General features: G+C 35.9%; 1 protein-coding gene across 1 annotated transcript in view; it reads right to left on the bottom strand.

Annotated features, from left to right (window-relative positions):
- The window catches only part of EFCAB13 (EF-hand calcium binding domain 13), a 93,828-nt gene that overhangs the window by 52,654 nt on the left and 24,837 nt on the right, over positions 1-16,337 (bottom strand). The window contains 2 exon segments of the mRNA XM_021678370.1: positions 883-954; positions 6,466-6,609. Of these exon segments, the coding sequence (XP_021534045.1) occupies positions 883-954; positions 6,466-6,609 (216 nt within the window).

Genomic DNA, 16,337 nt, shown 5'->3' with positions numbered 1-16,337 from the left:
TTCAGAGAAAAAGAAAGTAGCTACAAGATACTATATAGTTCAGCTATGAATAGTGTTTACATAAACATATTAGCATAAATACTGAATTAAAACTTAATCAAATTACCATGTAAGTATATTGGGAGTGTGAATAGGTATGGGAAGAGTAAGTAGATGTGGTGGAGACAAGAAAGATGAAACAGAACTAAATCCTTATTTTTCATATTAGGAAGTTTACTACGTCTACCCCAAATTTTAAAAATCAACAAGTAACAATACAAACATGTTATTTATAGTCATGAAGACAAATGTCAAGTAATCATCTAAAACATCTAAAATGTTTACCTCTGGAGATGCTGAGGAAAGGATCAGGCGAGAGGCTGCTTTATTTGCAATAAGCTTATTACGACTATATAATTCTTAAAATTATATACATAGATAATCTTGATCAAAGGATATTTGAACAAATTAGAAAAAGAATAAGGAATGACATGATGTCATTGGAAGAGTTAAAAAAAATATATTTAATGAAGAAAAACTGAACTAAATCATGAATGATAGTGAAGAATATACTAAAAATGTTTAACTGTCAATGTCAGGACGTCAGAATGACCCACAATTTGCAAATTAAATATCTTTCTTCAGTGTTACTAATTTGTTTTAAAGTTTACTTTGTGTTGTAAAATATTAAGGGAAAGATAAAAGTAGAAAATTATGAGATAGTTATATAACTAATTTTAATTAGTATATTTAGGGAATTAAACTTTTATCTCCCTAATTTAAGAGTTAGAGCAATGGTTTCAGAGAAGGCTTTTAAAACTCATATGATGAAACCTATAAATTAGGGTTTAAGGACAATTTATTTATAAACAAAGCTTGTTATAGCAACAAGAGCTCACTTACAAAAATCCTCATACTGGTGCTGTAGTTCATCCAAAGTAAATATAATATCTCTAATATCCACCCTGTGGTTACCTGTAATAGAAAGAGTAAGTTCAAATACTGTATTTCTTTTTTGAACACAAATATTACTTTCATCCTATTCGAATATGAAAACAACACAGAGATGTGTGGAAGGAGGAGTGGAGGGCCAGCTATTATAGGTCTTGAATAATACCTGGAATTGTGAATTAATAACTCAGTATACACTAAACATAAGACTAAGACCATTATTTTCTTTTCTCCTTAATAAAAGAGTTTCCCATCAAAAGAAATTAGTCACATTTTAAGCCCCAAAGCTAGGTAATCAAGATAATATTTTAATAAGCAGTTTTTTGAGAGTTTACCATAGGTAGAATTTCAAGTTTTAACTCTTATCTTCCTCACCAGATCATGAGCTCTTCAAGAGCAGAGAATGTCATTTGTTTCCCCAATGCCTAGCAAAGTATCTACTTCCCAGCACTTAAAAATTATTTTTGAATGAATAAAATATACTGAAGGCTGTAAAGAATAATGCAATGTCTACACTGTGGATAGCAGAAAACCATTTACTTAGGACCTTATAGGTACCCAGAACTCTCATAATTATAACTTCCTACCATTCTTGCCCTTGCCTCTTTCTAAGACCATTTTCCTTCTTGGGCAGTGCATGACAGAGGATGGGTTCAGAGGCAGTGACCTTAAATAATGTCATTCCAATTGTGCACAGAGGTAGAAAATGCTTTTCCCAGTAGTTCTTGCCTCCAAATGCTTGAGTTTGCTTGACATCCAAGGTGAAAAAGACCAAGAGTTATCTACCTATCTACCTATAAAAATACTATCTACCTATCTACCTACCTACCTATCTACCTATCTACCTATAAAAATACTAGGTTTATTCTTTAGTCTATGCATAAGAGATCAACTGCTCAATTATATGCATAAGCGAAGACCCTGAAAAAAAGATGCAAGCTTTTAATATGCCTTCTGAGTCAAAGAAGAATTATACACAATATAGTTTTGGTGTTGGGTAGGTTTGATTCATTCTGATTCTTGAAAATTGGTAAGCTATGTCAGGTGCAGGCTTTTAAATTACTGCAAAGCAAGGTAAATATTTGACCCAAAGAAGTGTTAGAGCAATTGATGCTAAGTTATCTTCTGATTAGGATCTGCTTCTTACATTCTGTTTTTTTATTTCCTTGGTATTTAATCTCATTCTCTTCTTGATTATGGTTCTAACACCCCCCCTTACACTCCCCAGGGAATTCCTGGCACTTACTGTAGATTGAGTCCATGTCCTAAGTTCTTAGATCATAGCTTAAGTCCTAAAATAATTCAAGGCTTCAGCCCTCAAACTCTTGAATTCGATCAGTGCAACGTATTCGACCATACATAAATTAATCCAATGGAGAAGGCTATATTGTTTATATCTGCTCTCCACTTAAAAAACTCCCTTCTCTGGAAAGAGGTCCAGTATCAACCAATGAGAATGCAGTAGCCAACTATTTATAGATTCACTAGCTCTTGCGCAAAATTTATTCCTTGCTTCTACACAATAATAGATACCTATCACAAATCTCCCAAACAAATATTATTAAAATCTATTTAAATAGTCCCTAGTGGCCAAATAAACATTACAGAATCTGAAATTACTATTTTGGCCTCTATCTGGCTTATCAAAACCTTAATGAATAATTCCTGGTTGAGACTGAGGCAATCAGTATAGTTATAGGCACCATTTATTTCATAAGGGAAGTTCAAAACAACCTCCCACTCCTATATATGTACTTCTGGAGGAAATTCAACCTGGAAAATATAAACATCTAGTGTGAAAAAAAATTATCCTAATCATCAAGGTCATATTCAGGGCAACATTACTTTGAAGGTGTTAAGTGACTATTAATACTACATTTCCATAATCTTCACAATAGCTCTGCAATATCAAAAACCTCCTCTACCAAAAATTATGCTAGTCACTACTTTTCGCCCAGTTCAATTATCAGATTACTAATCACGAGAGAAAAAACTAATGCACCAATATCCTATTTCAGAAACCAAACTACCTGACACTCCCAGAACTGTCATCAAGTTATTTTCCACATTTCTTTTGCCATATCTTAATGAAGCAAATGCTTGTTGAACTTCCTTGCAACTTCCAATGGCATAATTCTTTCCTCTTCATTATGAACACTCATAAAGATGAACATATTCTCCATATATCATTATTACTCAAAAAAAACCAAACCAAATACAAAAACAAGATGATAAAATAGTACCTATAACAGGGTGCTATGCCTTCTGCTAGTTATTTCACTCCTTACTTCAAAATTCTGTTATAGAAGAATCCACATCTCCTACCTGGGTAACCTAAGACTTTTGGCATTCTGGGGTTGTCCTTTCCTTTAATATTTAATGAAAATAGTTCAGACCTCAGACCATACACTATATGAACATAAATCAATACTTCCTCCAAAATTTGAGGATTCCTGAGTGTTTTATACTCTTGTGATTGATTTTTGTTTTCTCTGTTCCCCTGGACTCTTGATCTCACTCACATTATCACATTCTATAGGTGCTATATTCTCTCCACCCCAAGCCTACCTAACACAGAACCTATAGACTTTTCTCCTTGAAATCCACCCACCAACACTACTAACACAAGGCTATTGTATATAACCAACTTCTACTAGCTAACTCGCAATTAATGAGAGTATGGGAGTTCTTTATAGTACAACAAGCAACTACGTACTATTGTCCTAGAGTTCTATAGCTACTCTCTACTGATTGCAGGACCCCCAATCCACTCTTAGCTTCCCTTGGTCTTCTTCCTCCAGCTGCCAATTAGCCACTGTGGTATTCTAAGTTCCTGTTCTTTTCTTTTTTTTTTTTTTTAAGACTTTATTTATTTGACAGAGAAAGACAGCAAGAGAGGGAACACAAGCAGGGGGAGTGGGAGAGGGAGAACCAGGCTTCCCGCCGAGCAGGGAGCCCGAAGCCGAAGGCAGACGCTTAACACCTGAGCCACCCAGGCGCCCCATTCCTGTTATTTTCTTATATAGAGTACTTTATGTTATCTCTTTGCTCAAACTAGGTGTCTCCCAATAGGCTTTAGCTCCCATAATCAAACAAACCTATTAAAATGATTTTCCTAGTCAAAGGACAAGGACCTTCCCTATGAGGAATTTTACCTTAAGTCACAACCAGCTTATTAAAATGACGAAGTGAAGAAATCTTATTCTCCCTGGTTGGAGGAAATGGAGTAAAGGGTGAGACTTATTAACTCATTCAACATATATTTGTTGAGCAGTTAATATGTACCATAAGCACTGTACTAGTAGGTACTGAGGATACAATATTGAGCAAAAGTAGACATGATATCTGCTTTCCTGCTGCTTAGTCTTATTTGAGATACAGAGCTTAATAAAACAATAAGAAATAAAAATTGCAACTGTGGTTAGTGCTGTGAAAGTGTATGAGGATTTGACCAAGTTAGAGAAGTCATGGAAACATCCCTATAGAGTTGAGTTTAAACCTAAAGTGTAAGTAGGAATTAACTAGGAGGAGCAGAATGTTCCAGGGAAAGAAAAGAACATATGCAAAGGCTATGGCAGGAGGAGGCAGGGTATACAACCGAAACTCTGTGAAGGCACAGTGAGCAAAGCAGAATGTGGTCTGTGATAAAGCTGGAGACCTATAGTAAAGGCCAGATATTGCAAGGCCTTGTATGCAACATTAAAGGATTTTTCATCCCAAGAAGTATTTTTAGATTTTATGCAGGAGGTAACATGATGAGATATGTGTTCTGAAAAGATTATTTTGGCTACAGTGTAAAGGGGGAAAGACCAGATATGGGTGGACTTGCTAGGATGAACATTGATAGTCCTAAGGAAAGATTATGGTAACTTGGACTAAGGTAGTAATATTGGAAAATAGAAAGATAGCTAGAAAGAGACATCTAGGAGTTTAAAATAATAGCAATTCCTAATGATTGCATGAGGAGAACAGAGAAAACAGAGTTGTCAAGGATAATTCTCAGGTTTCTGCTTCACATTTCTTGAGACTGTTCTAGTGCCAAACACAGTAATATTTATATTTAATTCCTATAACAATCCTATGAAATTAGCATAATTTTTCAGTTTAGCTCCCCAAATAAAGTAGAAGGTCTGGAAGTCCAGACCAGAATTACCTAAGTCAAAAAAAAAAAAAAGTGCTGCAGTGATCTCACATATGATTTCTGTTTCTTCTGGTAGAGCATGCCCTAAAGGCTATTTAATAATATGGCTTGAGATTAAACTTTAAAATCCCCATTTTATGGACATCTTCATGCCTCAGAACATCCCTCCACTTATGTGTACTAACCCAGAACCCACCATAAATGACTACCTAGTAAAATCCATGCAGCCTGGGGTTCCTGGGTGGCTCATCAGTTAATTGACCAACTCTTGATTTCAACTCAAGTCATGATTTTAGGGTTGTGAGATTGAGCCCCGCATCAGGCTCTGCACTGGGTGTGGAGTCTGCTTAAGATTCTCTCTGCCCCTCTCACTCCTCTCCTTCTCAAAAAACAAAAACAAAACAAAAAAATCCATGCAGCCCGGTTCTATCTTCACAACACATTTCAGCAGCCAAAGGCCCACTAAAAAGCCATCACTAACAAATGACAAAAACTAATGGAAGCCCATTAAAAAAGATGTCATGTCTCATTATTTTCCTTCCATATTTACACAAACTCTTCCCTCAGTCTAAAATATCTTTCTCACTCTTTACTACCACCTTCAACCAACCAACCCTTACTGACCCTTCAAGATTTAGCTCAGGTATCACATCCTCTGATAATCTTTCTCTGGTGCTTCCAGGATATATTTGCAGCCTATCTACATTTTATAATAGTATTTGTTACACAACATTATAATTCTCATTTTACTTGACTCTTTCCACACTAGAATGTGAGCTCCTTTGGAAAAAGAAGTGTGTTCTATTATCTGTGTATCACCTAGCACAGTTTCAAGCACAGTAAGTATTAAATGACTATCTGACTTATTAAATAAATGGATAATCAATGAATCAATTATTTATCAGTCCATTATTATCAGACACCCCCTGGTGACATGTAAACATATGATACAAAACATCTGCTAAATATATTTATAATGTTTAAAAGAAATCTATATTTTGCAGGGTAACTGAATAGCACAGGAGGATTATATAATCAAAGCTATCCAAAAAAATTAAAAACTCAAGAAATTTAGGTCTCCTAACTTGAGAAGCCAATGCCCTTGACAGTACAGAAACTATCTCTACACAGATAAGAAATGACTATTGGAAAAGAAAGGTAAGTTTGAAAAGAAAATAAATCCATTTTTCTCTTAGATTTTTACCAAACATACTAAAATATGACAATTTTAGAAATTTCTCATTTAATTTTCTTAGACTATCTCTTACCATAGACACCTGTAAGCAGTAATGATGGCAAAAGGCAAGAATCAGAAGAAAAAGGAGAAATAAAGGATGAATCAGAAAACTGATATCCAAGAAAGATATATATACATATTAATTCAAATAACTCACTGTCTATACTAGCATGTTTTATCACTTCCTGAAAAGTTTCAGGGATTACACGGATATCCATGCTATCCAAAACAGCAGCCAGTTCATCAGTTGCAACTCGACCACTTTTTATCCTACAGAAAATCTTCAAGGCATTTTGGAATGCTGCAAAAATACAATAAACAAAGAAATTATTTTACCATAAGAACCAATAGCTTTTCTTGGAGGAGCTGATTTTGTGTCAATAACCTACCAGGTTAGGCATAGGATTTCCTAAAAATTTATCTGCAAGTAGGCATTTGCTCAATTCCGACCACATTCTTAGTATAAACTATAATTTTTGCTATTATCACTACTGATATATGAGCAACAATAGCTGGTATTTATTAAATGCTATTTATATGCTGAGCATTGTGCTAAAAGCTATGGGTATTGTGCTAAAAGGTGTGGGTTCTCTCATTATACCAGAGTCACCTCTTAGTTAAAACTTTTAACTAAAATAATTTCTTACCAGTGGTATAATCTATAATAGCAAGGCAGCTTAAACCAAAATTTGAGAGCATCATTAATTGCTTAAAAATGTAATTTTGAAAACATAGTATAAAAGAGAGAAGAATGGAGTAGATGTACAATTTCTATTTCTCCATAGAAACTTCATTTTCTTTCTTTTTTTTTTTAAGATTTTATTTATTTGCCAGAGAGAGAGAGTGAGAGGAGGAACACAAGCAGGCAGAGGGAGAAGCAGGCTCCCTGCTGAGCAAGGAGCCCGATGTGGGACTTGATCCCAGGACCCTGGGATCATGACCTGAGCCGAAGGCAGACGTTTAACCAACTGAGCCACCCAGGCATCCCTAGAAACTTCATCTTCTTATGCTAACAGTCCTTAGTATCAAAAGTGAATTGGAAAGAACAGTTAGAAGAAAATATTCATATTAATGAGAGAATTTTCCCTAAACAAATGTCTTCCTTAAAACCTAAACAGATTGATACCTGGTCCTAATGCTGAATTTAAGTGCTCCTCAGACCACTGCAATCCTTAATTTAATTTGATAAGGACACACAGTTCCCATAATCAATACCAGAGAGCAAATCACTTTATAGTCAGACCACATTTTCTTGGAATTCAAGATATAACGAGCAAACTGATCCACAAGGTTTTAGATTTGCACAGGCAGGGAGGAAGAACTGGGCATTATTCACTCATTCAACCAGTAGTTATTGATCAAGTGAGCAACAGTGGCAGAGGAAGGACCGTTGAGAACCCTCTCCTCCATAAAAGCAATGAGAACACTGGCGAAAATTATCAGATCAACTTTTTTCAAAATTCTGGATATAAATCAAAGGCTTACAGTAATCCAAAGGGTGTTTTTTTCAAGAAAAATGGCTGAATCTCAATAATAGTGAACTTTGTGGCATTTAACTTGCCATATTCTCATCTCACCATCCCAGCTTCCTAGGGACTTTGAAAACTAAGAGCCTACAATCATGATGAAAAACAGCAGCCTGACAGCCAATGGAAAAGAATGAGGTTAGAACTTCTTCAAAGCCCCATTCCCTAAGAACTGTCATTATTAGACCTATTTGGTGGTTCCATGGAAGACCTTACTTGCACAACCATCCTTATTTGACCTGACTCAAAATTTGCCCAATGCAGAGTCTTTTCCCTGGGAGTACTCATCAAAAACAATCAGAGGCAATTAGTTAACATTATGAATGCCTGAAGTGGTGGGTAACAGTTGGAGCAAGCACTGGATGTTATATGTAAGTAATGAATCACTAAAGTCTACTCCTGAAACCAATATTACACTATATGTTAACTAACTAGAATTTAAATAAAACTTGAAACAAACAACAACAAAAAGACAGATTCTGAAGTCCTGCTCTTCAATGTTATTGCTGCTCTTCTAATGACATACTAATTTTAAAAAGTCAAGTAAACCCACAACTGTACAAAGAATAAAGAAAAAAGCAACACAAATTTCCCATTCAGGGCATGCAAAAAATGATATATTTTGATTAATATCCTACTCAGATACCTTTCTACATTTCTTTATGCACATCAATGATTGTGAACATTTCACCCAAATAAAACAGTACATACAGTCTACTATCTTTCCATCCAAAAATATGTCATGGGCCTATTTCCAAGTCAATAAAAACAGTTGGAGCAAACAATAGGCTAGCAAACAAGCTTAAAAGGAAAATCTGGGGAATGAGATATCCATAGAGGCCTTTGAAAAGGCCTTTTCATATTCAAAAAATATGAAAAAAAAACATATTCCTGAGCACCTAGATGGCCACACACATGGATAGGGCCATACCCAGGAAAACCTGAGCAGGTCCTGAACTCTCACCTCTGGCTTACATTGAGGATACACTTAAGAAGGAAGTGAAGGCTAAGGAAGAGTTGAAAACTATCTGTCTGAGTGTTGAAGGCATGCTCCAATGCATGCACAGATCCCTCTGGTTCTCTTTTACCTAATAATTGATAACTAATTTTGCTTTACAAAGGCATCATAAAGATATAGGCACAGATATAAAATATAATACAAAAATAAGTATATATAAAATTAAAAAATATAAGAAAAGTTATATTCATTGAGAAATTATTTATAATACTAAAGTAATTAAAACCAATTAAATATTCAATAATAAAGGATTAGTTAAATAAATTCTAGTATATCTACATTTTTCAGATACCATACAGCTATTAAAAAGTAATAGGCTGACCTACACCTACTGGCATGGAAAACCTTCCAAGACATATTATTCAGTTAAAAAAAAAAATCATGCTAGACAATAATGTATTTGGCATGACCCCTTTCTCTTAAAGTAGAAGAGAATTCTATTTTTCCCTTTTATTTTCTTAGGGTCTCTTGATTCCTAACTGTATGCTTGATCTTTTCACTTGCCTCTGTAAGATTTAGGTCCTCTTGTTCTACTCTGCCTAGGAATTGGTAACTCATTTTGTCTTACAAAATATATCAATATGCATACATACATATATATTCAAATTACATATAAAAATATTCCAAAGTCAACATTAAACTAACAATCTAGAAAGAATTAAAGAATCTAGGAAGAATTAAAAATTAATTAAAGAATTAAATCAATATAAGCCAGAGGTGAGAGTTCAGGACCTGCTCAGGTTTTCCTAGGTATGGCCCTATCCATGTGTGTGGCCATCTAGGTGCTCAGGAATGTGGTTTTTTTTCATATTTTTTGAATATGAAAAGGCCTTTTCAAAGGCCTCTATGGATATCTCATTCCCCAGATTTTCCTTTTAAGCTTGTTTGCTAGCCTATTGTTTGCTCCAACTGTTTTTATTGACTTGGAAATTTTTATTGATGTGCATAAAGAAACGTAGAAAGGTATTTCTTTTACATATTTATATTCATATATTGCTTGGCTATTTTATAAAAATAGCATATTCAAGAATTAGGCATATTGTTTTAAGAGGTGAAAAAGATCTAACCAAAGAGGCAAAGAATCTGTACTCAGAAAACTATAAAATACTCATGAAAGAAATTGAGGAAGACACAAAGAAATGAAAAAACGTTCCATGCTCATGGATTGGAAGAACAAATGTTGTGAAGATGTCAATGCTACCTAGAGCAATCTACACATTCAATGCCATCACTATCAAAGTACCATCCACTTTTTTCAAAGAAATGGAACAAATAATCCTAAAATTTGTATGGAACCAGAAAAGACCCCAAATAGCCAGAGGAATGTTGAAAAAGAAAAGTAAAGCCGGCGGCATCACAATTCCGGACTTCAAGCTCTATTACAAAGCTGTCATCATCAAGACAGTATGGTACTGGCACAGAAACAGACACATAGATCAATGGAACAGAATAGAGAGCCCAGAAATGGACCCTCAACTCTACAGTTAACTAATCTTCGACAAAGCAGGAAAGAATGTCCAATGGGAAAAAGACAGTCTCTTCAACAAATGGTGTTGGGCAAATTGGACAGCCACATGCAGAAGAATGAAACTGGACCATTTCCTTACACCACACACAAAAATAGACTCCAAATGGTTGAAAGACCTCAATGTGAGACAGGAGTCCATCAAAATCCTAGAGGAGAACACAAGCAGCAACCTCTTCGACCTCAGCCGCAGGAACTTCTTCCTAGAAACATCACCAAAGGCAAGAGAAGCAAGGGCAAAAATGAACAATTGGGACTTCATCAAGATAAAAAGCTTTTGCAAAGGAAAGGAAACAGTCAACAAAACCAAAAGACAACCAACAGAATGGGAGAAGATATTTGCAAATGACATAACAGATAAAGGGCTAGTATCCAAAATCTATAAAGAACTTATCAAACTCAACACCCAAAGAACAAAAAATCCAATCAAGAAATGGGCAGAAGACATGAACAGACATTTTTCCAAAGAAGACATCCAAATGGCCAACAGACACATGAAAAAGTGCTCAACATCGCTCAGCATCAGGGAAATCCAAATCAAAACCTCAATAAGATACCACCTCACACCAGTCAGAATGGCTAAAATTAACAAGTCAGGAAATGACAGATGTTGGCAGGGATGCGGAGAAAGGGGAACCCTCCTACACTGTTGGTGGGATGCAAGCTGGTGCAGCCACTCTAGAAACAGTATGGAGGTTCCTCAAAAAATTGAGAACAGAGCTACCCTATGACCCAGCAATTGCACTACTGGGTATTTACCCCAAAGATACAAATGTAGTGATCTGAAGGGGTTCGTGCACCCTGATGCTCATAGCAGCAATGTCCACAATAGCCAAACTATGGAAAGAGCCAAGATGTCCATCAACAGATGAATGGATAAAGAAGATGTGGTATATATATACAATGGAATATTATGCAGCCATCAAAAGGAATGAGATCTTGCCATTTGCAACAGCGTGGATGGAACTGGAGGGTATTAAGCTGAGCGAAATAAGCCAATCAGAGAAAGACATGTATCATATGACCTCACTGATATGAGGAATTCTTAATCTCAGGAAACAAACTGAGGGTTGCTGGAGTGGTGGGGGGTGGGAGGGTTGGGGTGGCTGGGTGATAGACATTGGGGAGGGCATGTGCTCTGGTGAGCACTGTGAATTGTGTAAGACTATTGAATCACAGACCTGTACCTCTGAAACAAATAATACATTATATGTTAAAAAAAAAAAGAAGAAGAAGAAGAAGAAGATAAGAGGAAGTGAAAAACGAAGGGGGGGAAATCGGAGGGGGAGACGAACCATAAGAGACTATGGAGTCTGAGAAACAAACTGAGGGTTCTAGAGGGGAGGGGGGTGGGGGGATGGGTTAGCCTGGTGGTGGGTATTAAAGAGGGCACGTACTGAATGGAGCACTGGGTGTTACACGCAAACAATGAATCATGGAACACTACATCAAAAACTAATGATGTAATGTATGGTGATTAACATAACATAATAATAAATAAATAAATAAATAAATAAGAGGTAAAAAATAAACTTGGGACTTTGTTAGTCTCAGAACATTTGACCATAAACAAAAATAAAGTTAAAATAGGAATCTGGGATTTGAAAAACAAAGGAATACATGGGAGCTAAACTGTGGCTTAAAAAGTAGGCAGCACTGGGCGCCTGGGTGGCTCAGTTGGTTAAGCGACTGCCTTCGGCTCAGGTCATGATCCTGGAGTCCCTGGATCGAGTCCCGCATCAGGCTCCCTGCTCGGCGGGGTGCCTGCTTCTCCCTCTGACCCTCCCCCCTCTCATGTGCTCTCTCTCTCTCATTCTCTCTGTCTCAAATAAATAAATAAAATCTTTAAAAAAAAAAAAAAAGTAGGCAGCACTTAGGAACCCAAACACACATATAAATCTATAGTCAAGAAAAAGCTTGGTTTTCAAGGTGAAAACCAAGTAGACAAAGGGAGAACCAAGAGAAAACCAATGCTATAGGAGTTAATCAAAATGCCAAGTAGGAAGTAAGGATTAATAAAAGAAAAGCAAGCCAAGCATTTATCTATATTGTTTTTTTTTAAAAGATTTATTTATTTATTTGAGAGAGCGAGAATAAGAGAGAGAGAGAGTACATGAGAGGGGGGAGGGTTAGAGGGAGAAGCAGGCTCCTCGCCGAGCAGGGAGCCCGATGAGGGACTCGATCCAGGGACTCCAGGATCATGACCTGAGCCAAAGGCAGTCGCTCAACCAACTAAGCCACCCAGGCGCCCTATCTATATTGTTAATTGCTGTATATGGTAGGCTTAATAACATTTATTACATTAATGAATACATAAACATTAAGTTTTTCTTGCCTTTTGCTTGCTTATCCAGATATATGAAGACTATCGCATTCATATATCCTTGATTCTAAGAAAATACAGTGAGGTTGACTACAAAAATATATAATCCCAAGGACTGATTATAGGAACTTGATCTCTTGCCTAATGAAAACACCAAGGAACTGGTTTTTGTTTTGTTTTGTTTTAAACCAAGAAACTTAAAATTAGGTCATGAATACTAGAGATCTCAGACTTTTGGAAGCACTGTTTCTATCACTAACATGAATAGTTCTTCCAATCACTTTCTTTGCAATTTATATGTAGTGTAAACTAAAAGTTGTTAGGAGATCCATCAGCATCTGAAATTTTTTGGGAGAAATATAAGCAGTGAATAGAGTACTGTTAACATATAGAAGAAAACATGTAAGACTTCAAAGGGAAAAAAAGAAAAAACACACGAACAAAGGTGTGGAAATAAGAATGAAACTGGCATGTATAGAGATTTTTGATTAACTGGAGCATGGGGTTCTTGCCTGGAAAAGATTCTACAGAGAAAGGAGGAATGTCAAGCAAAATTATGAGGAGGTGAGGACGCTAAGCATAAGAGCTTGGACTACATTCATTTGATCATAGGAAGAACATCTAAATTTCTGAGCAGGTGAATGACATGACAAAAATCACATTAAGAAAATTAATCCAGGGCACCTGGGTGGCTCAGTCGGTTAAGCATCTGCCTTCGGCTTAGGTCATGATCCCAGGGTCCTGGTATCGAGCCCCCACATCGGGCTCCCTGCTCAGTGGGGAGCCTGCTTCTCCCTCTCCCTGCTGTTCCCCCTGCTTGTGCTCTCTGTCTCACTCTCTCTCTCAAAATAAATAAATAAAATCTTTTAAAAAAAGAAAAGAAAATTAATCTATCAGTTGTGTGCATCCAATGGAGATTAGAGAAAGAAAATTAGGATACCATGGAAGTGATCCACACTTTTCAGTTCCTTTTATGAAATAACTCATGTCTAATTTTTCTCAACCTAGACTCCTGGGGGGAAAAGTACTTAAAAGATTCTGAAAAAAATGTAAATTCATATAACCACCCCACCTTAAAATCAGTTACAATCAAAATCATTCTGTTCTTTAATTCTGAAGAAGTTTTTTTTTTTTTTTACCTGGATCCCGAGAGACCAAATAACAAACATCGTTCACAGCCTTAAGGAAATCTGAAAAGTCCAGCATTCCATTAACTATAATAATGGTTCAGAAACAGAAGGAAAAAAACTGCATTAGCAAACTCACTAAGAACATGAGATAAAAATGCAAACTAAAAATGTGAATAGAATTGACTGATATTAGAATACCATAGTCTTTACACGAGGATAGTCAACATTAACATTAAATATAGAATGTAAAAAGAAAATTTATCAGAAAAAAATTTACATATTGTAATTATATAATAAATAGTGTTCAGCAATAATACAAATGATATAGACTAGAATTAAAGATACTGCAGTGCTCTTTGCTCAAAGCTCTAATTTTTATATTTGTAATTAGGTTAAAAAAAAATCATGCAACGTGTCAATTTTACATACATAATGGTGTTACCTTGAAAGAATAGGATTGATTTGATTGTGTTCTAGAAAAGCCCTCTATACCCATGGTTTTGGGGGAGATTGTGGATCCAATTGAGATTCTAATGAAAGCTTTGCCTCACATTGTTCCATCTCCCTCTCTCCTGTCCTCCTTTCCTCTCTCTCCTCTCTCTCACTCGCTCTCATTACATACACGTACACAAAGTACATTAAAACAAATGCACAAAATATTGCACAATATTAAACCAATCCTTAACCCCCCAATATCATCTCATTTCTCAAGCAAAAAGTAATGCCTATTTTTTTTTTAAGATTTTATTTATTTATTTGAGAGAGAGAGAATGAAAGACAGAGAGCATGAGAGGGAGGAGGGCCAGAGGGAGAAGCAGACTCCCCGCTGAGCAGGGAGCCCGATGCGGGACTCGATTCCGGGACTCCAGGATCATGACCTGAGCTGAAGGCAGTCACTTAACCAACTGAGCCACCCAGGCGCCCCATGCCTATTTCTTAAAAGAAGAAAAAAAGAAATCTAAATTGTACAAATGAAAATTTCAGTAAGAAATCTTTGGCTTGAATTAGAAGTTTAAATTATGACTTTTCTTGCATGATAATGCACAGGTCATGTCTAATAGCAACTAGAGTTGAAAATCCAGATTTACAAAGTATGACAAAACACAGAATCGGGGTTCTTTTTTTTTTTTTTAATTTTTTTTTATTCTTATGTTAATCCCCATACATTACGTCATTAGTTTTAGATGAAGTGTTCCATGATTCATTGTTTGTGCATAACACCCAGTGCTCCATGCAGAACGTGCCCTCCTCAGTACCCACCACCAGGCTAACCCATCCTCCCACCCCCCTCCCCTCTAGAACCCTGTTTGTTTTTCAGAGTCCATCGTCTCTCATGGTTCGTCTACCCCTCCGATTTCCCCCGCTTCCAGAATCGGGGTTCTTAAATCCCATTTTCTAGACAAGTATAGATCTGTGTCAAGGAACATCTGAATTTTTCAAGATTCTTCAAGTTAAGTAACTACGAAGTCATTTCCCTCTTCATTTAGTAAATGAGGCCAACTTTGAAAGGGTTTATCTATTTCAGAAGGAAATTATTATAAACCCACAATTCAATTTAATGTCATCTGAACAAAGTAACCTATAAAAGAACATTTCAATGCTTCCAGCAGTCTGTAGGCTTCTAACGTCAGAGAAATTGACAAGGCTTAGTGGTTCTCATTTCTAAACCACAGAAACACTTTCTCTAATATTGGAAAGTTTGTCAAGTTGTCTGCCTCAAAACTTCTTTTTCAGTATAATAACTTGAGAGTGGTTTCTCCTTCAAAAAACAATGAAACATCTGCACAAATTTCAATCAACTAGTTTGACTTGTTTTCCGACTTCTATGTGACCTAGGGTTAAACAAAAACCTTTTAGATAAAACATCAAAAGTACAATCCATAAAAGAAATAATTGTAGACTAGACTTCTTCAGAAGTATGAACTTATGCTTTTTGAAAGACATTCTTCAAAAAATGAAAAGACAAGCCATACACTTGAAGAAAATATTTACTAATCACATATGTAGTAAAGGACATACTCAGAATATATACTTTCAAAATGCAATAATAAGAACACAAACACATTTTTAATGGGCATAAGATATACAGATAGCAAATAAGCATCATTTGATCATTCAGGAAGTGCAAATTAAAACCACAATGAGTTAATACCATACAACTATTAGAATGACTACAATTTTTAAAGGCTCACCCATTCCAGGATTGGCAAGGATGAGGAGCAACTGGAACTCTCATATATTGCTCATGGCAATGTAAAATAATTTAGCTGCTTTGCAAGCCTAAAAAATTTAACTATATATCTACCATATGACCCAATCTTCTACCACCAGGTATCTACCCAAGATAAATGAAAGCATAGCAGCACACATAGACATACAAATGAATGTTTACACCAGCTTTATTAGTAATAAAAACTGGAAACAACCCAAATGTCCATCATTAGTGAATGGATAAACAAATTATGGCATATCCACAAAAGAGATTACTACCTAGCAACAAAAAGAAA

The sequence above is a fragment of the Neomonachus schauinslandi genome, chromosome 15, assembly GCF_002201575.2.
Source record: "Neomonachus schauinslandi chromosome 15, ASM220157v2, whole genome shotgun sequence".
Taxonomy (NCBI): Eukaryota; Metazoa; Chordata; class Mammalia; order Carnivora; family Phocidae; genus Neomonachus; species Neomonachus schauinslandi.
This window is presented reverse-complemented; position numbering and strand designations above follow the sequence as displayed.